This window comes from Lytechinus variegatus, chromosome 17 (genome assembly GCF_018143015.1).
Source record: "Lytechinus variegatus isolate NC3 chromosome 17, Lvar_3.0, whole genome shotgun sequence".
Taxonomy (NCBI): domain Eukaryota; kingdom Metazoa; phylum Echinodermata; class Echinoidea; order Temnopleuroida; family Toxopneustidae; genus Lytechinus; species Lytechinus variegatus.
In genome coordinates, this window is record NC_054756.1 from 5,238,104 (window position 1) to 5,260,926 (window position 22,823).

At 38.0% G+C, this 22,823-nt stretch overlaps 1 protein-coding gene across 1 annotated transcript; it reads right to left on the reverse strand.

Moving 5' to 3' along the window:
- Positions 1-7,692: 7,692 nt before the first annotated feature.
- Positions 7,693-17,366, reverse strand: LOC121430516. The gene is made up of 4 exons (XM_041627798.1): positions 17,092-17,366; positions 13,502-13,606; positions 12,417-12,471; positions 7,693-11,539 (listed from the first exon to the last, which is right to left on the reverse strand). Exons 2-4 carry the CDS (start codon positions 13,588-13,590, stop codon positions 8,126-8,128), a joined length of 3,558 nt encoding a protein of 1,185 aa, XP_041483732.1. The 5' UTR covers positions 13,591-13,606; positions 17,092-17,366; the 3' UTR covers positions 7,693-8,125.
- Positions 17,367-22,823: the final 5,457 nt, after the last annotated feature.

Here is a 22,823-nt window from a genome sequence, read left to right on the forward strand (position 1 = left end):
TAATTGTCTAGGAAGTATATATAGATTATTGTCTTCACCATAGATGAATCAGGACAGAGCACAGTAAACACAAGAAACGTACAACTTAATAAAAAAAATGATACTTTTGGCTTCCCATACTTAAACCACAACTTTAATCCTGAGTCTAAGTTAAACCTGACTTCAGAATACGGGCCATTGTCTAATGGCTGGTGCACATTTTAGTGACTAAACAAAGGGCATTATACCAGAGACAAAATTTTCATTGACAAGATAGATGCCCACATCACCAGATACTTAGGGAAAATAACAAGTGGAGTGCTTTGTAGATACATAACTAAATGTACACTGTTTATTTGATTCTGGCTTGGCCACACAGAATTCATGCACTTTCACCACTCCCTGGGGAGCATTCCAGGAAGAGCTTCCAAGCTTGTATGCTAGGCATACTATATTGGCATTTGCATTCTGTTAGATTACTCTGCACATGGATTTACGCACAGTTGGTCCCCTCGCTGCACATGAAAATTCATATCATAATTTCAGAAAAATGAAAGTAGTAAGGGAAACCGTGGATTGAATTAATCCGAGGTGCCCAATCGATGCAGTAGTGCGTATCCTCTTTGTGTGACTTGAGTTGACCAATGCGGTTATGCCTCTTATACCGCATGCAACTGGGAATTTAAAGGGGAACAGAGCCTCGGCAATAAAATGTTGTGTTTGGAAGGAAAAAAAATAAATTAAACAAAGATGTGAAAGTTTGAAAGAAATCGGACAAGCAATAAGAAAGTTATGGCTGTTTTAACATTGAGATCTCTAAGACTATGTAGATTTCAAATTAGCAACTGAGTAAGTTAATTATTACCAGGTGCAAGGACAACTTTCCAGTAGGCTATGTACTTTATTATCAGGGATATATGGTTTTCTCCTAAGTATGGCAGTAATTTAAATATAACCCAGGTAGTATATTGTTTCATGTCCTCATGAAAGAAAAGTATAATTTGAAATAAAACTTTTGGGAAAAATGATATTTTATCCATAATATGTATTGGAGTACATGGAAGAGTAGTCCTTGCCTTACATCGATATGATACCCATAGTCTCCATGGGTATAAATATTACCACTATTTACAACTTTTAACAATTCATAACTTGTTGTTTGTCCAATATTGTTCAAACTTTCGCCTATCAACTTGTCTGATTTTTATTTTCCTTATAAGAAACAAGTGTTTATTTGGGTTAGATCTTCCTTTAAGTGTGACTATAAAGTCACTCCTAAATACTTGTTTGACATCCGTAGGTTTGAAATCCGGACTACTTTAGAATGCGAAGCACCTACATGTAGGTTAACAAGGTCTTTGATAATACAGAATTGTTTAAATCCTTTATTGTGGAGAATTTAATACTAATTCATTTTATTCATCAGTGACGGGGCTTGTAAGTAGTTATTCTTATTGTACAATGCCTACTTCGCATGCGCAATGTTGCCCGAGGTCATGTGCACTTGTGGGATATGCTTTTTGCTTTCAATATTTTTGTTTCCTTTTCATAGATTACTGCAGGGAAAAACTTTTTGTTTTTCATATTTATGCTAAACTCTTAGGCTTTTTACAACACAAACAGCGAATATTCTTATTTGTGCAATGGTGCGAGATTTGGCTCATGCCTTATTGAATAGAGCATCTTTCTCTCACCGAATGCGAAATCTCGCACCATCGCACTCATGCCTATTTGTATACAGGTGTAAGGAAATGGTAGTATGTAGAAGTTATTATAATTATTATCTTTTGCAGCATTGCTGGAGTACTATTAAGCGCAAACAATAATGGAATGTTAAACAGTACGAAATGCAAATCATGTCATGTTTTATACCTTGAGCAAATATAAATTTTGTATATACGTTTTCTTTTGTCGGGTGTGGTTGATAATTAATATACATTGTCCCTATGTTTGTATTAGAGACATGGGACCTTTGCAAAGAGAGTTGAATATATTTTGATTTTTAGCGCAGCTGTTAGTTGCAAAATAATATGAATAGTCCCTAATCTCCATGGTGATTTGTGTATTAGTGTAGGAACTACTGTATGTTGGACTTTTACAAAGTGATGTTATAAAATGTTGTTTTGCAAAGGGCTGGCACCCTTGTTTTATGTTCAACAACAATTATGGTGATTGAATGCCTTTAACAGTTTAAAGACAGATGAAATCTGAAATGTTGTATGTTTATAGGGCTGAAGTCGTTAGCCTTGTTCCTTAAATTTAAGTCAACTGACCGTCGCTTTATTATGAACTTTCTTGATATACCGGGTAATACACATAATTCCCCCATATACATGTAGCAGTCAACAGGTTTTGAGTTCAGCCAATTGCCCTATACAATTCTACATGTAATCAAATTTCTTTTAAACAGCGAGGTGAATAAGTCATAAGACAACATTTACAAGTGGATAAACAAGGCTCTCTATATCCCTTTCTATTACCAGTAAATTGAAGCAATATTTACCTGGCAAAAATGTGGCTGTTACTGTAGAAAACTCAAAACTTATGGTAAAGTGGTATGCAAAAAGTTATTTCACATTAATTGTACATCGCTGTGTATTTCTTTGGGAATGTATGTATTCCTCCAATATTCATGAGGATTTTCATTTTTTTAACCCATTCATGATTATTCGTAAGGCTACAATTTATGGACCTGTCATGAATATTCATGATTCATATGCCTATTCATGACCTCATGATGAATAGGTTTGTATCTGAAGGCCTGTTCATGAATATTTATGAGGACTACCATTTGTAGTCCTATTGGAAAAAATGTGTGTTTCTTACTGTGGACTAGATGTTGAAGTATTTATTGAGTGCAACACTCAATATCCACTGATAAATAAATTTAATAAATATGTGTCAACCAATCTGTGTGTGTGTGTATGTTTGTGGTGTTTGAAAGCGTGTGTAAGGGTGTTTATCAATTATCTGTAATATTTCAATAAGTGTTCTTCGGAGTGAGTCCCACAGTGTATTATGTGCAGAACCAGTTTAAGTGTTTTGGCAGGCCTTTTTTTTCTTTTTATTTTATTTATGTATTTGTTTGCTTATTCACTTATGTATTTAATTTTAAATAGGTATTATCATTTTTTTTTTTGGGGGGGGTCTTTTTCTTTGCCTTTATGCTCGCGATTCGTCATTGAGCAATCAATGCCAGATGTGTTTATCTATTTAGAATTTGTTTTTCTTTGTGGTTTTTTTTTCATTTCACATTTTATTCCACTTCAAGTACATAGGTGTTTGGATTGATATAAATCTATGTAGCATTCATACTATACTTGTTTAGTAAGATACATATGTCATTTTTTATGCGTTAGTTTGTAATATTCTTTCTAAGCACTTGAGGGCACTCACTGAATAGTATTGCAACATGACATGTATACTCTTTTACAGATGTATCATACATTGATTTATATTTAATGAGATATGATAGTTTGATGTTTAATGGGATGTTTTTGTGGTTAAAAGCATGAAAGAGATGAATGGTTGATGATATGTAGTCAGTAACAAATAATTTCACAGCATGCGTGTACATGTTGAGCTGTACCTATTAAAGACTTTTGGTACTTGCACTTAATCGCCTGGGAAATTCCTAAGTTCATTACACAAAAAACAGAGCAGTTTCATGTAATTCATTGAATTTCATCATACACAGATTAGCATATGTTGGCCAATCGTCATCTATATACTGCATTGCATGTATAAAAACTTTAAAATGTTTTTGGTTTTTCTATTGGTGGTGGCATTGTTTTACCTGAATGCGATAGAGAAAGCCTGAATGCTTGAAAGCACGCAACAAGTGGACTGAAGGCTGAAGGTCCTCTCCGAGGGACTCAATTTTGGGGATGAATTTTAAAGCACCCTTTGAGCACCAAGTGGGTATCAAAACCAGGGGAGCGTTTCATGAAAGGACTTGTCAGACGTTTATCCGACAAGTCCTGTTTTATCCGACAGTTACTGTAGTAACAGTGCTTCACAACCAATCACAATCCAGGAAAGTTGTCAGATCTGACAACTTGTCGGACAAAAATATTGATGAAACGCCCCCCTGGCCACATGAATCCGAAACCCCCACTCTACCTGCTGAATGAGCTATCGCTATTTACAATTAGTGTGCAAGCACAGACCCATACATGTACTTGACGCTTTAACCAATAACGGGTCTAAGGTTAAGACTAGACGCCAAAGGCTTTGGCAGGTATTCTGTAGTCGGGTTTAAATTAACCCTGGTTTAAAGGTGTGGTTTAAGTATGGGGAGCCGATTGGAGCACAAATCCCTATTCAGTACACATTCAATTCATTTACTCATATGACACCCAAATTGTTGATAATCGTCAGGGAATGATAATTGAAGTATTTTTCTTCATTATGACAGCTAAAGGAAACAAAAAAGTACATGTAAGAAATATACAATATAAATAGAATTGTTGAAATTCTGGCTCCCGTAATTTTAGCATTATATATTAAACCCGACTTCGGAATACGGGCCTCTGTGTTCAGCAAATGAAAGCCAGCCACAGTACTAGTGCATCTAGTCTCACTACTTCAGACTCTGCATTATACACTATGCCAATTGTGAAAACCTAGGGTCTGTACCTACAGACTAATATACTGTGGCTTTATCATAATTGAATGCGTGTCATTGAAGAAGACAGAAGTTTGTGTTAAGGACTAGGTACTGTAGCTTATGGCAATATCAATTGAGTTTATTTATAGAGTCGTGCACTTTTCCAATGTATCTTGTTATCTGATGTATCCACTGTACTATACTTGTTATTAATCACCACTGCAACATGAATTGTATTCACAAAGCAAGTATCGTGTTACAAATTTGAATCTATAGTTACATGTAATTTGTGAATATTATTTGTGTTTTATGAATTCTTCTCTTGTTTTGCTAATTATAGTAATATATTCAAACTCATTATCCATGTATCAGCACTTTTGCATTGTCTTTATTTGCTCTATTTATTCTGTTGTGTGTATATATGGGTTTTATGTTCTTTGTTTAGCATTTCTGATTGAAAAAATATATAACTTGCCGCTATCACAGCAGTGTGTGTGTATCCCCCCCCCCAAAAAAAAAGAAATTAAAAGAGATAAATGTATAAATAAATGATAATAAATGAAAATAAACAAATAGAAACAAATACATTCAGTAATGAATAATAATAGAAATAATAATGAGTTAAAGACTAGAAATTCATCATGTTAAATGTTGTCATTTTGGTACAAACAAAATATTCCCAATTGTATTCTCTACGTACATGTATCAAGGTTTAGTTTCATGAAGCGTTTTTTTTTACTTTTCATATGACTCAGCAAATAAGTTTATGAAGTGCTATGGTGTGCGATCAAGTTTCAAATTATAATAATAAACTAGTTGTAGTTGTCTGCTTGAGTTGGGTAATTCCTGTACAAAGCCAATGGAAATAACATAATTCAGAAGTCAATGGGTTAACGGAGTAGGATTTTATCTAGAATAACTTAATCTGATTTATCGCAACTATGCTTTGCACAAAGATCTTTGTGAAAAGTTAAGGTTACCTTGCCCAGTTCGAACCTTCCCCGACCTCAGAAATCTGTTCAACTTGGGTAAAGTTTTATTTAGAAGAGAAATGCCAAGTTGTGCTTCCCCGTGTCTAAAAAAAAAAACATCTTTGACTTTGTAAAAAATTGATTTTCCACAGGCCAAATATTTGCCCTCTGGAAGATCAATTTTTGCAAATCTAACTGTATTTGTTCACAAATTTCCCCATTTTAAATTAGTTAAGTTTTTGCAAAATTACTAATTAATGCAATTGGCATGTCATAGTCCTGGCATTCATGAAGGTATCATGTTGTACATACAACATTTATGAAGCACCCTTTGAGTGGATAGAATATTCATGGTGTGTTGACTTACGATTTACTGCGTACCTGTATCATGTAAATAAACTAACCTGTGAAATGAATTAATACCACATGATCCGTAAATGTTTGTCTATTTCTTGTACTTTACAATCGTATTTGTTGCAGTGGCAGCTATAGCCAGGTTTAACACAATACCATTTCCAGGGGGGGGCAGCGGTAGATCCCCCCCCCCTTGAGAGCCATGATTAAAAATTATGTTAATGCTTTGTTTTTACACTTACATTTAATTTTTTTTGCTTGTCACATTTTCACTGGGAAAATTTGCTCCCCCCCCCCCCAGCCCTTATAAATCCTGGATCCGCCCCTTTATATTGATTTTGCACATCTGGGCGATTTCAAGTTTGGTGTTGATGTTGGGCTATGTTTTAACATCATGGACCTGGACTGGGATGACAGGGTGCTGAGCTATCAGTATGTGATTTTTATCCCAGTAAATATTGCATGTACTAGTATGTAACCTGTAGGTTTAGGGTTATAGGGAATGCACTCAGTATTGTTTTACTAACACCAATCCCGATATTGAATTTGAAATTGACCATTGTGAAGACATAAGCCCCCGGGCATAAGCCTTTGTTATGACCGAGTGTTGAACAGGTTTCATGGAAGTTGTCAGCATTGTTTAGTTGTCTTTCTCTGGCAGTTACCATAGTAACAGTCAGAGATCAGGGAACCATTTCATGAGAGTTGTCAGCACTGAAAAGTTGTCTTTCTCCGACAGTTACCATAGTAACAGAGACCAGTGTCTTTCAGCCAATCAAAACCAATGATTTCACTGAAATAGTCAGCACTGACAATTTAGTCAGTGCTGACAATTTTCATGAAACATCCACCAGAGCTTCTGAAATTGTCAATGCTGGCAATTTAATAGTCAGTGCTGACAACTTTCATGAAATGCCCCCGAGTGGATCAATGGGAATGTGGGTTTATTTTTTTCCGTAGATCTTTAATCTAAGTACCCTTGTGCAAGCCCACCCATATTCTAATGAATTCAGGATTTGCCTATGATACACAGGCCCATCAATGGCAAAATTAATAACATTTTATACTACGGTGCACTGCTATCTGATCATTATGATTTAAAGGACAAGTCCACCCCAACAAAAACTTGATTTGAATAAAAAGAGAAAAATTCAACAAGCATAACACTGAAAATTTCATCAAAATCGGACGTAAAAAAAGAAAGTTATGACAATTCAAAATATCGCTTCATTACAAAAACAGTTATATGAACGAGCCAGCTACATCCAAATGAGAGAGTCGATGATGTCATTCACTCACTATTTCTTTTTTTTATTGTGTGCAACATGAAATATTTTTATTTTCTCGTCATTGTCATGTGAAATGTTAATTCATTCCTCCCTGAACACGTGGAATTCCATTATTATAACATTTGTGCTTCAGACAAAGAGGTCCTAGCAAATCGGCAAATTCGTGAAAATTGAAATATTGTATAATAATTCAAACAATAAAAAACAAAAGAAATAGTGAGTGACATCATCAACTCTCTCATTTGGATGTAACTGGCTCGTAACTCGTTCATATAACTATTTTGTTGAAAATAAGCGAAACTTTGAAATGTCATAACTTTCTTATTTTACATCCGATTTTGATGAAATCTTCAGCATTGTGCTTGTCTGATTTTTCTCTATTGATTCAAATCAACTTTTTTCTGAGGTGGACTTGACCTTTAAGCTTCCTCAATTATTGTACTTTGAAATTCCATCTTTAAATGAATCGCAGTCAATACAGGAATCCGTCTTTAAATTAGTACTGCTGAAGACCACAGTATTCTTTTTATTGTTTCTTCGGTTTCTTTACATTCCATGAAAATCATGCAGGCAGAGTGATAAACAAAGTTTAAAGTTATCGTTGATAATCCATACTTGGTAGTAAATATTATTTCAGTGATTTTTACTTTGCCATTTCAAATCGGAATTATTTGGTATCATTTTTAGCATTTGCTATGAAATTTGACAAACGCAAATATGAAATCATTGATGTCTATTGCTACAGTTGCCAACCTGTGATTCCAACCTCTTAAAAAGCAATTACTTTGGGCAGTATCTATCTATTTTCCTTGTAGCATGATTTACCACCAGACCTGATTCAGAAGACTTATTCCTTCAGTGGTATTCTCGAGCCAATGAATGCATGATTGGTTTTCACTTTGACTTCTTTTTCTTTTGAATTCTTAAGAGTCTGTTATGAGTTGAATTATCAGTTGGCAGATCCAAATCCAATGAATGATTGTCTGTAGGACACGTGTACCATATTTGCAGTATACGAACAAGGAAAGGGTAAGGAGGGCAAGAAAGAATACAAAGTTATCCTCCTCGTCCACACCTTTGTCCAGATCAGCTGTATTGGGTGCAACTGACGTATTCCCCAGGTCTCCCTGTGTGTCGAATTTCAGCTCTTTTAGTCCTTGTGATGAGAGCAATTGATCAGTATGTCCCTGTGAGATATTCGGATGTACTGTACCATTGAAGATTCCTTGATCGCTAGCTCGGCAACCAAAGCCCGGAACGATTTCAAGGCTAGTGGTTGCATCCTCATAGTGTGATTCTTCTTTGACCTCAACAGATTTATCGAAGGAAAGGTACTTTTCGGAGGAATCGTCTGTCGCTGAGTTCTCAGGTGCAGTTTCTGCACTTGTCAATGAGCAGTATGAATCGATGCTGGCTGTTTCACAACAGAAGAACCCTTCGTCTTGTCCACTCCTGCTGCCAAGCAATTCCTTGCCTATCTCTGAAGACTGCTCACTATCCATGCTCTTAATTCTATCTCCGCAGTCTTCAATGCAGTCCAGTGACAACTTGCATGGTGGCCTGTGGTTGATAGAAATTTTCTCTCCTGGAGGAGGCCATTTTAGAGGAAATCGCTGAAGACTTTCCTCACAAATGTCAAAAAGACAGTCCAGAAGAGTAAGATCATTTTGAGGAAGTGGTGAAGGTGATCTGCTAAGCACATCTTCAAATTGAATGGGTTCAGGTGGCGAGGGGGACACGCCTGAATGGCATGATGCAGGGACGACATCGCCCATAGCAGATACTGTTGCAAAGTTGACGATGATGTCATCAGCTTCGAATTCTGGGGACATGAGTTCTTCATTGTACTCCTGTTGTGGAGGAGGAGGTATACAGATTGATGGTGAATAAGGAACCATTAGGAAGTCACCGTCTGTTACATCGTGATGGTCTAAGATCTCGAAGGAGCTACATGGTGAAGAAAGATATCCAGGGGACAGGGAGCTACTATCGCTAGGTGAGGAGCAATAGTCTGCTGGGCTTCTGGCTTCCTGTTGTTGTTCTCTTCCGAGGACATCCTGACAGGGATTACTATCTCCATGCTTCAATACTTCCGTTGCAGGATCATCTGCAGTATCCTGGCCAGGATGTGAATCCAGGTGACATTCAGCCGGCTCTACACTGAATTGATCGAGTTCAGTAATTCCACAATCCCTTAATTCCTGAGTGATAATTTCATCATGTGATGTGTCCCCATCAGCCTGTAATTGAACTGTTATGACCTCTTGACCAAGTTCTGAGCTTCCCACTCTTTCGTTGGGTTCACTTTTTACATCGCCAGGAACGTTTGTATCTATTCTCGCAGAATCTCCTTCCTCGTTCACTTGCATATCACCTGGACTTTGCTCGTGAATAACCTCATCTGGAAAAGGAGCTTCTACATCCAACCCTATGATTTTAATATCAAACAGGTTCATACGATTTGGATTTGGATTTTCTACATCTATTCCAATTAACTTGATCTTGTGACTTTCAAAGGATGTCTGTTCGCCTTCTTGAATGTTCATTTCTTCTGATGAGTTGGCCTTCCTACTCTGTGAATCTGGATGTAGGTCAACACCTATAAGCTTCACGACATGGGGTGATCCCAGATCAGAACTATTGTGGTCGCCTTCCTGCATCTGCTTATCATCAATGAGATCATAGCCAACTCTTTTCTCGACCGGCCACACCATATCTGTGCGTTGGGGCTCAAATTTGCCAGGGGTGTGTGTAGACGTCTCGTCTTTTTGAGAATCTGAGATATTGTGTTTACTTGTGTTTCTTGATAGATTGGTCGGATTTCTTTCAACATCTTTACCATGTCCAGTGATATCACAGTGATCATCACTGATGACAGTCTCCATCAATGTCTCCCTTTTAATATTGGAGTCCGGTGGTGAAATTGATTTGCGATGTTTATCTCTATCTCTGGCTCTATCTTCTAGATGCTCTGGTTGATTGAAACCTTCACAGGGACTTTTCAGAATTTCCGGTCCATTAGAATCTGGCTCTGATTGGTGAAGAAGTTCCCCGTTTCCATTACGATCACCCGGGGTAGATATCACTTCAATATCGATTGACCGCTCACTATTTTCGCCCTCGTCATTATCCCCAACTTCATGTATGTCAAATTCAGATGATGTTTCTGCAGAGAATGGCCCATTTTCTCTCCCATGAGCTCCAAAATCACCCATTTCTTCTGTTTTGATATCTGTTGCAGATCGATCACATCCCTCGCTGAATTCTGATTGTGGCATATCCTGTCTGTGGGCCACATCCTCCTTTGCTGAGGAATCGACCACAAACTCACATGCTGCCAAAGAAGCTGATGCGGACGTATCCCCAAAGTCCCCGTGTCCTGTAACGGGTTTGGCGTCGCTGCATCTTGATTGCATACAGACATCCAGTAACTCGGATATCAATTGCTTCACCTCATCAGCCATCCTCCGTCCCCTGGCAATGATCTCAGTCACGGCTTGATCTTGAGAGAAAACATTGCTTCTTTCTGGCGCATCGGCATTCGTACCGGTAACTGACTGCGGAGGTGTCGTTTGGACGTAGAGGGTTGTGTTGTGATCCACAGTATTGTCGACAGCAGAACAATCCTCGAGATCATTACCACTTTTCTGAGGAACATTATCAGATGCAGTACGATTGGAGTCATGGAATTCTACCGAGTATGTTCCTGAGACACATGAAGACGTGTCTCCGTTTACTGAATGGCAAGAGAGAATTGCGTCTTTGACAGTTTCCACACTGATGTTGCTATTGCTGTCGCAGTCTCCGTTGGTTGCAGTTACTTCCTCTTCCTGGAAAAGATTGTCATGACTTCGTTGACAGGAAAAAATGGCACACGAATTTTCCATGGATCGATGAGTGTCACTTATGCTGCCCGTCTCAGTAGTGCCAGACTCATCGTTTAGGTTTTGATTAAAGTTAAGTGTTTCATCTACTGCCTCTTTGAAACTTGTGACCTCTTCACTTTGTAGATCAACGTTTGGCGATGATTCGTTTTCATGGGCAAACCACGTGTCTGCTTCGGCGCTGTCCTCTTTGTTGTGTAGTTGGATTGCAATGTCTGAATGGTGGCGTGGTTCATCCCCCGTCTCGATATCGCTAAGCGTGCAGGACGCATTGGAGCCATAGTGGACATCGGCTTCAATGTCCTGTGTCAAGATGATGTCCGAAGCATCGGAATCTTCGCTGTCACTCGGCTGAGACAGAAGGCAGTCATCGGCTACTATCGTGTAGAATAGGCCAACGAGGTCGCAGGAGTTTGTTTGGGATGAACGGCGATTTGTTTGATTCCTTGCCTCCTGGGGAATGAATGAAAATCAACTTTTGTGTCAAAGTGTATGACTTTGTTCACCATTGACATGGTTGAAGACGTTTTGTCTCGTTATCTCCAGTATTCTAAGATTACATTTTTCTATCATGTCTATGTAACTCGGTTATCCCTGCCCCCTCATTATACTATATTCAATCAAAATAATTAATTTGATCATTCCGGTCATAATGTTTCATTTAACAGACCAAGGAAACTCGACAAAATATCAAATTAGTTAATCATCTTTTTTCGAGCAGGATTTCAATTTTGTGCACTTTGATCAGTGGCATGGTCATGTGGAAGGGGAGGGGGGGGGGGCGGGTCGGGGTTTGTAATTATTGCCCCACGCCCCTTGATCTGTTGATCGCGTTTTCTAAAACCCACCTTCTTTGTTCATACATAAAGCTAAACTCGATCTACCCCGCTGAGATAAAACATGATTAAACTAACTGTCCAAATGTCTTCTTTATTCTATTTTTTACTTATCGATGCATGTCACGGCGCATTGCAATTCATTTTTTTTTTGCTCATGCTATAAAGGCATGTTAACCTAATTCAATTTGTCCCCTTTTCATTTGATAAACTACTCTTCTTGTTGTTCTCTTTTAATATCATACCCTCGAGTATTCTTACAAACGTAATTATTCTCTGAGCATGTTCGTGTTAAAAACAACTCTACGAAGGATTCATTAATCACCTTTATCCAGCAGAATACTAATCATGTTCATTCTAGTCAGTGGCATAGCAGAAGGGGATGATTGCCCCCCCCCCTCACCAATTTCATGATTGAAATTCTAAACTAGTATGTTTTTTTTAGAAGTTCGTATACCTTTGAAATAGAATACTGGCAACAATTTCTTTCTTACCGATGTTGTGTTTTGAGAATTTGGATCTCTTCCCGTAGCGCCTGTTCCGGATGATCTTTTAGAATGAGGGATAAACAAAATGCAAAACAAAAATTTAGATGGGGGCGTTATGAACTTTGCAAAACAATAAAGTATGACATGTTAATTGTCATGGGGGTATGTAGATAGTTATCTACGGCTCTGTCACTGTCCTTACTGGGTCGCCCAGACAAAAGGCGCACGACGGATTCAAGAACATAGAAGATGTATTGTCAAATGCCCTTCGTGACGACGAATAAACAAAAAGTCTTTGTCAGGTTTGTGGGCCCTTAGTGGATCAAAACTTGACAGCAGGTTTATCCTGGATCTCTGGACAGGCGAGATCATTACGTGCACCAGCTCCGAAACTTAGGGCGAAATTCAGTGCTGCTCAGGTTAACCAATTTTTGACATAGTCCCTCTATCTATAGTCATTTTGACGGGCATTTTAATAGATTTACTGTGTTCCTAAATGTGTCGTGCGTCGCAAAGCGAAAATCCATTACGAGGCTTCACTTTCGCTCTCATTTAATGCTTCCTGCACTAACAATGAGAAAATAGGTTTATAATTATCTACCATGACAAACTGTCTCAAACCATTATAAACAGAGGCATGCAGTCATGGCAGGTGCGGCACAAGGATATTTCGAGGGTGTGGGGGGGAAGAACTAAAGTTGGCATACATTTTCATCAATTGTGGAGTGTTTGGGCCTCTATTGTTTATATTCCCTTTTTTCTCTTTGGGATTTTATATGTATATGTACTGGTAATTAAGGGCAAGGGACTGTGAGCTGTGGTAATAATCACTGACTTACATATAGATGACTTTGGGTCTATCCCCCCTCCCCCATGAAATGAAAAAAAAAATATCAAAAAAAATCACAACCAAATGAAAAAGTATACCATAATTTTATATTTTTAGATGAATCATGTGAAAATCTTTCACAAATCATATCACTTTCAAATGGCCAAAAGAATTATATTCGAGCGCTTTTTTTTCATTCTGCTGATAGTAATAATGATAGTGCACAATGAACGGATGTTATCATTATCGTCATGACACTTACAGCTCCGTTGAGTCTTGATGATTCCTCCTGCCGGCAACCATGGTAACGTCTGTTTGCAGAAACTCCTCTTCCGAGGTCCATTGTTTCATATACGCAGGTACTGGTCTAAAGATTAAAATTTTGGATTCCCAAAATGAAATGGGCGAAATACACAATTCAACAAAAAAGGAAGTCCCCTCTTAAACAAACATCAATAATTACCGAACCAATGCGAGTTTTTAATATATTTTATACATGAGCGTGTAGGTAATTTTACAAGCTTCTCTATGAGTAAATGTTATGGACGTATTTTACGTCATGCTTCAGTGAGCACCGTCAGAAGGCAAAAATGTCACTTTTCAAAAGTCACAAGCCAAATATCATGACTTTGATACCATTTTATTGGAACTAATTCCACATTCTCATCATGAAAAAAATAGTCAGATGGCTTGTAAAAGGTACTTTCTGAAAGACGATACAACTTTTTTTGGCTAAATTTCACGGTTGAATAAACATAAGTTCAAAGTTGCTATAATTGGATTTTTTAACAAATTTCTATCATTAAAAATGATACAATATGATGACAGTTATTTTGGGGTAGAGTATCTTCAACAATATTCATCGTTTCACGGTTCAATGAACATTTATTGAAAACAAAAAATACGATTTTCAAATGTCATGGGCAAGTATTGTTACATTTTGGTAACTGAAAATGATCTTTTCTCAACTTTTTCTTTATGTTCATGACCAATTAACATGTGGAATGTGATAAGCTCTTTTTTACTTTACTGGAAAAAATGCAATTTGTAACTCTGGATATCTGTCACAAACTTCCTTGCATAGTTCATTTGATTTGATTTTTATGAAAATCCCGGTGTTCAATGCATCAGTGAGCACACAATATTCGAAAGTTATTCAAATTAGAAGAAAGTCCAAGGCCTTGGCCCCACTCTGTGGCTTATCGAGTGGTTATTTTGGTGTGCGCGCCTTTTAGATAGTGTTACTCTGAAGCCATGTGCGAAGTTTCATGAAATAACTGTTGGTAGAAGTAACAAAAAACCGTCCATGAAACAAACCCTCACTTCATATTTGTTAAAATTTTGACTTTCTCTCTCATGGACTTGTGTACATTATGGGTGCATATGTTTAAGGATAAGTAACCCCTTATTCAATATGGAAGAACTTTTTTCAAGGCTGCCTTTGGCAATGTCATTTGGCAGAAATGTTTATCAAACTATGGCAGAATTCAGTGCAAAAATAAAATCGATTTGTTTATTTATGGATGAGTGAGCACGCATCAAAGTGGGAAAATTGGTGTTTTCAATGTCACAGACTCATTTCAAAGGGTAATAAAGTGAATATTGGGGGCAAAGTTGGTTTAAAATGTGACTAATTGCTGTTGTTTTTATCATCCATCATTATTATCACTACACACTTTCCGAACTTCAAACAATTTCATGGTTGAGCGAGCACATTCGAAACACCTCTTTATACTGCATAATTGTTTTCTTTTCCTAACAATTTATCATGATCAGTTTAATTTATGGACAAATCAGCGGTGGATCCAGAATTTTAATATGGGGAGGGACCTATAATCGGGGGAGCCACCAACATTTTCAAATTTTAACATGATCTAACAAGTTTTAGAAGATACTATCATATACCTCCATGAGGAAACGTCATAATAAAGGGGCCGCGGAACGGTTTTCAAAGGGGGGGGGGCCTGACCATGCAAAAAATCATAATCGTGGTCATTTTTACATGTTTGTACATGCTTTTTGAAAAAAAGTGCGGCCCCTGCAATACAGTGTGCTCACTCAACCATGAACATACAGTATCAAAATTACGTGTGGGGTGGCTAAATGATTGATAGTAAAATAGCATAACACCATAAAATTCAGCTAAAAACAACTTTTGCCCAAATTTGTATTTGCACAATCTGAGAAACGACTCTTGTGACTTTCAAAAATTGTCATTTTTAATTCAATCTTTATTATTATTATTATTATTTGTTTGGCGTCACCTGTGCCTGGGAGGCGAAAAGCGAACTGAATCACTGTGACCCGCAGGTCTCTTCTCCCGATATAACTGAGGGGGGGGGGGAATGCAGGTGGACCACTACACCGGGGTTTCCCCCTACTCTTATACGAATAGTGCAATGGGTTCTTAACGTGCAAAGGTTACACATTTACTCATGCATGACTAAACGGATCAATCTCATTTTTTTCCAAAGGAGTTGCTTAATGAGTGTAGAAAAATACCTACGAAATATCATCTCAAAATAATTCCGTTCAAAAATTACAGCAATTTGATTTAGGCTGTACTTGCTTTTTTGCTGTGTATAACAAATTTTATCAATGAAAGAATGAACCAAATTAAAGGTATGGGGATCAAAATGACATGGATAGATCAATTTTTGCAACGATGACATTAGTCCTTTTGTGTATGTAATGAGTAAATGGGGGAAAATTAATCTCACCCCTACGTCTGAGTGACGCAGATGCGACTAATTTGAAACATCTCTTTCGTGAATATATAGTTGTTTGCAACTTGAAATTTCACAGCTTCACATTTTTTAGTCCGATTTCATTAAAATTCTCTTCCTATGGTATTTGCTTTTCTAACTGTATTAAAAAAACCATACGTGATTTGGATTCTGTATTCAGGGGCAATTCCGTAAAATAATAACTTTTTTGGACGTCAGTAGTATAGGTGTACCTATAACGTCATAACTAATCCCTATTGTTCTAAACAATAGAAATATGAATTATGATATGATCCTATTGTTCTAAACAATAACATAAAATATTAATCCTCTTATAGAAATATGAAATCGATAAATATGAAATATGAAGTATGGATCATAGAAATATGAATTATGGAAATATGAAATATGATTATCAGAAACAATAGAATATGAATTATGGAAATATGGATGACGTCAACGAGAACAATGAAATATGGAAATATGAAAATATGGATTATGACTTAAAACAATAGAAATATGAATTATGGAAACATGGAAATATGGATGACGACACAGTGGAGAAAGATAGGAAATATGTAAATATGGATCATGACCTAAAACAATAGAAATATGAATTATGGAAATATGAAAATATGGATGACGACACAGTGGAGAAAGATATGAAATATGGAAATTTGAATGATGGAAATATGAAATATGACATCATAGCCCTACTACAGAACTAACAGAAGAAAAAAGAGAGCAATTCATAGACATTTTCATTAACGAACTTCAACGTTATAATATTGACTGGAAAATAAAAATGCTCAAAGATTTGAAAATTAAAATTACGCCATGAAATTTATTATCGATTCAAATTTACACCTCTTCTCCAGATCCACGTTTAAGACATATATATTATTTTCATTGCAGCCGGTTCAAATCAATAGTACCAATATAGCATAAGAAATGTATACACAGTTTCAAAATGATGTTGGATACACAAGAATATCGTGCATCTGACCAGTCAATTATAACGTTGAAGTTCGTTAATGAAAATGTCTATGAATTGCTCTCTTTTTTCTTCTGTTAGTTCTGTAGTAGGGCTACGTTGAAACAGCAACATCAGGTAGCAGATACCAACCAGGCAACGTCTGTAACTCTGCAGATTTTCTCTGTCCGTCAGCAGGCTATGTGAGATGATGAAGTCCGCTGCTTCTTGCAGGTTGGCTATGTCAATCACCTCCAAACGTTGAAAATCCGACCTGTTTAAAATGACTTCGCATTCTGCTGCAATCTTGTAATAATAAGCATTAGTTGACAGTCTGTTTAATATCGCCAACAAGACCCTTTTTTCTACACAGAGTCTGGACGTCTTCTTACAGCTTCCTCCGGTTGTCTCGCCTGCTCCTTCCGTCCGAATGCCTGGTGTACAATTTGGAGAGTCAACCCCATCCCGTCGATGCGGAGGAGGCTGCGAAGACGGGCTTTCATCGCCGCGACCGTCATCTCTGGAAGGCTGATTTTTAGGTATCCCACAAAACTCAAACAGTTCAGTGCCTCTGGTTTCAGCCACATGATTCGGGCTGTTTGGATGTAGAACAGTTCTATCAGCCCCATGTCCAGCTGACTGGTGGCATTCTCCACTTTCACCCTCTCCTGGTCGGTTAATTCGCCGTCCACTTCGATGAAGTTTGGCATAGTCTCTACCGCTCTCAGCATCTCCATCAAGATGATGTACTCTCAGAGGATCATCAGTTCGATTCTCTCGATGTCGTAAGCTGTTGCAGTGTAGATCATGATGGATCATAGAAGCGTAGTAGTTGTCGATGAAATTCAAAATGTAAATGAATAATATCAGTCCAAGGTCGATGTCTTTTATGCTGGGTGTTTCTACCTGGTCACTCGTCATTGAACCTGTCAAGTTTAACATGCCTTTTGACCTCTGTTCAAAACAGCCATGGTGTCATCCGATGTTGCAATGTGTCTTTTTGACCCGTACGTCGATCAAATCCGCTCGCCCATTCATCTCTCCATCGTGACGACCGGAGCACCCATTCTTGCAACGCGTCCTTTGACCGGAAAGTCGATTAAATCCACTCGCCCATTCATCCTTTCACCGACCCAGGCCCTTGCGAAGACAAACACTTCCTCCTTTTATTGTTTCCATTGTACCATAGAAACACCCGTCCTCGTTACGACTCCCTTGTTTCTTCGCATCCCATTGTACCCGTCTTATCGGGTTTGACAACCACGGGCCTGTCAATCTTGTCTCTCCCCTGAAATCTCGACCTGGCACCCTAATCCATATTTTCAAAATCCTGCTTTCGTCGTTCTTGATCCCCGTGCCCCCCTTCGTTTCCATCGTCGTACGGTGTCATAATTACTAATCCATATTTCATGTTTTCATGTTCCCTGGTTGTCGCGTCCACGGTGACGTCATCCATCTTGCATGTTTGCATATTTCTTATGATTCTATTGTTTACCAATGTCATATTTCATAGTTGCTCATACTTCGTCTTTTCATGTTTCTCCTTCACGGTGTCGTCATCCCTCATTCCATATCTTCATACTTTCTATTGTTTTATGATGTCATATTTCATATTTCCATCATTCAAATTTCCATATTTCATATCTTTCTCCACTGTGTCGTCATCCATATTTTCATATTCCCATAATTCATATTCCTATTGTTTTAGGTCATAATCCATATTTACATATTTCATATCTTTCTCCACTGGGTCGTCATCCATATTTCCATGTTTCCATAATTCATATTTCTATTGTTTGAAGTCATAATCCATATTTTCATATTTCCATATTTCATTGTTCTCGTTGACGTCATCCATATTTCCATATTTCCATAATTCATATTCTATTGTTTCTGATATCATATTTCATATTTCCATAATTCATATTTCTATGATCCATATTTCATATTTATCGATTTCATATTTCTATAAGAGGATTAATATTTTATGCTATTGTTTAGAACAATAGGATCATATCATAATTCATATTTCTATTGTTTAGAACAATAGGGATTAGTTATGACGTTATAGGTACACCTATACTACTGACGTCCGACCACCATTTTTCTCAATTCTTACAGACTGTCAAAAGAACCAAATTTCAGAGACAGAAAATTTCATGAAGCCCACACACAATATGGGGATAGGACTTATACGTATTTCATTAAATTGCAGCAGTTGAACTATTATGTTGGAATGATATCGTTGATGGCAAAAATAATCTCACCTTTATCAAACTTTGGCGCACCCTTCTACCCCCTCCCCCTCTCCCCCCCCCCTCCCCCCTCTCTCTCTCTCCCCACCCCTCTCTCACCCTCTCCCATCTCTTTAAACCTCCCCCCTTCACCAAGCTACTTATATCTTTGGGCACAACTTGTGCCTAAACGGTCTCTCTCCAGAAACCACATGTGCGCGTGCTCAAATAATCTCTCTCTCTCTTTCTCTCCCATCTCTTTAAACCTCCCCCCCCCCTTCACCAAGCTACTTACATCTTTGGGCACAACTTGTGCCCAAACGGTCTCTCTCCAGAAACCACATGTGCGCGTGCCCAAATAATATCCCTCTCTCTCTTTCTCTCCCATCTCTTTAACCTCCCCCCCCTCCCCCCTTCACCAAGCTACTTATATCTTTGGGCACAACTTGTGCCCAAACGGTCTCTCTCCAGAAACCACATGTGCGCGTGCCCAAATTATCTCTCTCTCTCTTTCTCTCCCATCTCTTTAAACCCCCCCCCCCCCTTCACCAAGCTACCTATATCATTTTAACTATAAGGGGCTTTCACAATTGCTCGTGCGATCGTTTGCAATCATTTGGTCACAATATTATGTTGCACACAATCGCAATGACTGTAGGCAGTCGCACCACCAATTGTAAAAGGGGCTTTTAAAAGATTGATTGTGATCGTTATACTTACAATTTGATTTGACTGGATTTTGCACTATTGATACGAGTTGCACTTTCAACGGGGATGTTCTCAAAGCTTGAGTCGGGACTCAGTTGCTGATCTGTTGAATGGATATGAATTTTATCTCTTAAATGATGAAATTTACAAACCATGATATGAGTAGGGCTATTATTAGACGGCTTTAATCTTCTAAACGTTTCCAATACCAGAAACCCAAGAAAGTAGGAACAGAGCCGGGGTTATGAATGACAGCATTTAGAAGGGTGTTTAGTTTTTATCCATTGGTCGGTGTTTCATTTTCTTATAGTTAAAATCTGATTGTATTGCCGATTTATCGTCTTTTGATTGGTCATGTTGGAAGTGTGTATAGGCCTACTATGCCTAAAATGGTTTGCTAATTCCAACTTGCATTGGAAAATGTAAGTTAATCCCAATAAAAACGGAATAAGGTTTGGTCTAACTTGTTAACCAAACGTGGATTCTAAGGGGGAGTGGACAGGTCGTGCACGGAGCATCACTTCCCCCCCCCCCCCCCCCGAACCTACCCAATTCGTGCACAGTTTTCCACGTAATGAACTTCCCCCTCCCTTTTCTGCACCCATCCCACCCCTCTTTTTTATTTTTTTGCAAGCTGCATGTAATAATTTGAAGACCTAAAATTGATTATTTTATCGTTAGGGGGAGAAGAGGGATTACATGGAATCATAAAAATTAGTGCCAAACATCATTAAATTAACTTACCAAAGCAAGAACACAATGTTGAGCCTTGGTGGTTTTGACGTTTCTTTGATAATTTCTTCGGCCGTTGTCCTTTCAAGTTTGACGCGGATTTCTGCTTTGAACTTGGTTTCTTCATTTTATTTTTAATTATTGAGTCTATCTATCTGGGATTGGTAACAAGGAGTATTATTTCTCTTAGTTCGTTACACATGATTCAATATAAAAAATAAGTTGAAATATAATAACATCATTCCCCTTGCTTTCAACTGTTACGTACTCGGCACTATTTCCCATGTTGACGAATCAAGTCTCTTGGGTAACGCGCTCTACTTGCGCGCATTCATTATGACGTAATTCTTATCTTTTGTAAGGCAGTTTTGTCTCCTCGACGGGTCCGCGGTCAAGATCATTTTCTTTCCTTTTCATCTACGTGGGTATAGAAAGGGCCGTGGAATGCCGAGGGCTCTTGGGGACATTGCCCACTTTTTAAGTAAATTAACGCGTGTACAAAAACGTGGAAATGATCATCGAATTCGAGTTTACATAATGCTAAGAGCCCCCCCCCCAAAAAAAAATAAATAAATAAATAAATAAACAAATAAATTGTTTAAAAAATCTTTGGTTCATGGGAGCGTCACATGAAAGGACTTGTCCGACTTTTCATTCAACAAATCCCAATTTATTCGACAGTTACTATAGTAACAGTGACTCTCAGCCAATCAGGTTCAAGGAAAATTGTCTGTCAGACAAAAATTTGATTTGCACTCCCAGGCCCCACCATCTTTCGCCCACGTTGAATATCGTGTAGCGTGTAAGGTTGGGGTGGGTCTATCTTTTTTTGTTTTTAATTCATTCTCTATTCAAAGGAATACATGCATTTCGACGGTAGGCGTAAAATTAAAGCTTTAGCATAAAAATAAAAGGTTTATTTTAGCTGCACGTTATGACAGGACAAAATCACTAATACCTTTTATTTTAAAGCAATATGGAAAGACGTTTTTTCAATCGTTTTTCTTTCAAATGAACGTTTTGGGCCTATATAGGTCTTCATAACAAAGTTGATAATGTCCTCGAAGATCCGTTCATAGAATTCTTTACCAAAAAGTATAAAATCGTATCCTTCAATTATATTCTGAAAAGATGATTATTATTTAAGTGATGGTGGTGATGGTCATGATTCTCGGTGCAGGTCAACGGCGGATCCGGGATTTTCCAAGGGAGAGGGGCATACCTGAAAAAACACAGCATTTTTACATTACTTTTTTAATTTTGGCTGTCAAAGGGCGGCACGTTCCGGATGTGCCCCCCCCCCCCGGATTCGCCACTTGTGCAAGTGATGGTGGCGGAGGAGGAGGAGGATGACGATGATATGGTGATGGTAATGATGATGATCAGGGGCGACGCCATAGACCAGGGTCAGGGGAACACCCCCCCCCCCTCCTAGAAATACAAAGATAGGGGATAGGAGAACAAGTGGAAAGAAGGAAAAGTGCCCTAGTTCCCTCATCAAAATACCATGATGTCACCCATGATGATGATGCTATGATGATATTGATCAGATGGTAATGACCTAATTTTGTAAGATGTAGTTGATGTTAAGGAGGAGGAGGATTGAGAAGTATAAAGCTTAAGTATTAAGTGGAACTCTCGATCTATTTGATTATAATTACTTTCTCTTCCAAAACTTCCAAAGTATTTGCCGTAGTGCTTAAATTATTTCAGATTGAATTGTTCAAACCCATCTCCCGGTAATAAGTAAGCATTCCACTTTTAAGAAGGTCTTTGTTTGTCCAAGCATGCTTGCAATAATAAAAGTAAATATGTTCACCTAATTGTCCTTTTAAGAAATTAACATATTCCAACTTTCATTGTGTCATACTGATGTCGATAAACAGGTCCCTGAAAAATAGTGTGCATAACGAAGAAAAAATGGCAGAGAGGGACTGAGAAACACGCACACACACACACACCCACACACGTGCACCCACACACAAAAAGTGACGAGATGGTTGAATAACTTGGCTTTATTTCCTTGAACGCAGACATAAATGCAATGCATCAGGGAAAAAAATAATTAATTACAGCTACACGAACAGAGGAATGAATGTCCTTCGCTTTCTAATGATTGACAGCTTACATCATAGTGAGGGATGAAGCCATTTTCATCATCATTATTTTATGCATTTCTTTGCTTGTTATTCGACGATTTACTGGTTTTTG

Excerpts from the sequence above, each read along its gene's own strand:
- LOC121430516 (XM_041627798.1), bottom strand. The coding sequence starts at position 13,590 with ATGAAACAATGGACCTCGGAAGAGGAGTTTCTGCAAACAGACGTTACC. Across the intron at positions 12,472-13,501 it reads CATCAAGACTCAACGGAGCT|ATCATCCGGAACAGGCGCTA; the intron begins GTAAGTGTCATG and ends TCATTCTAAAAG. Across the intron at positions 11,540-12,416 it reads ATTCTCAAAACACAACATCG|GAGGCAAGGAATCAAACAAA; the intron begins GTAAGAAAGAAA and ends TTCATTCCCCAG.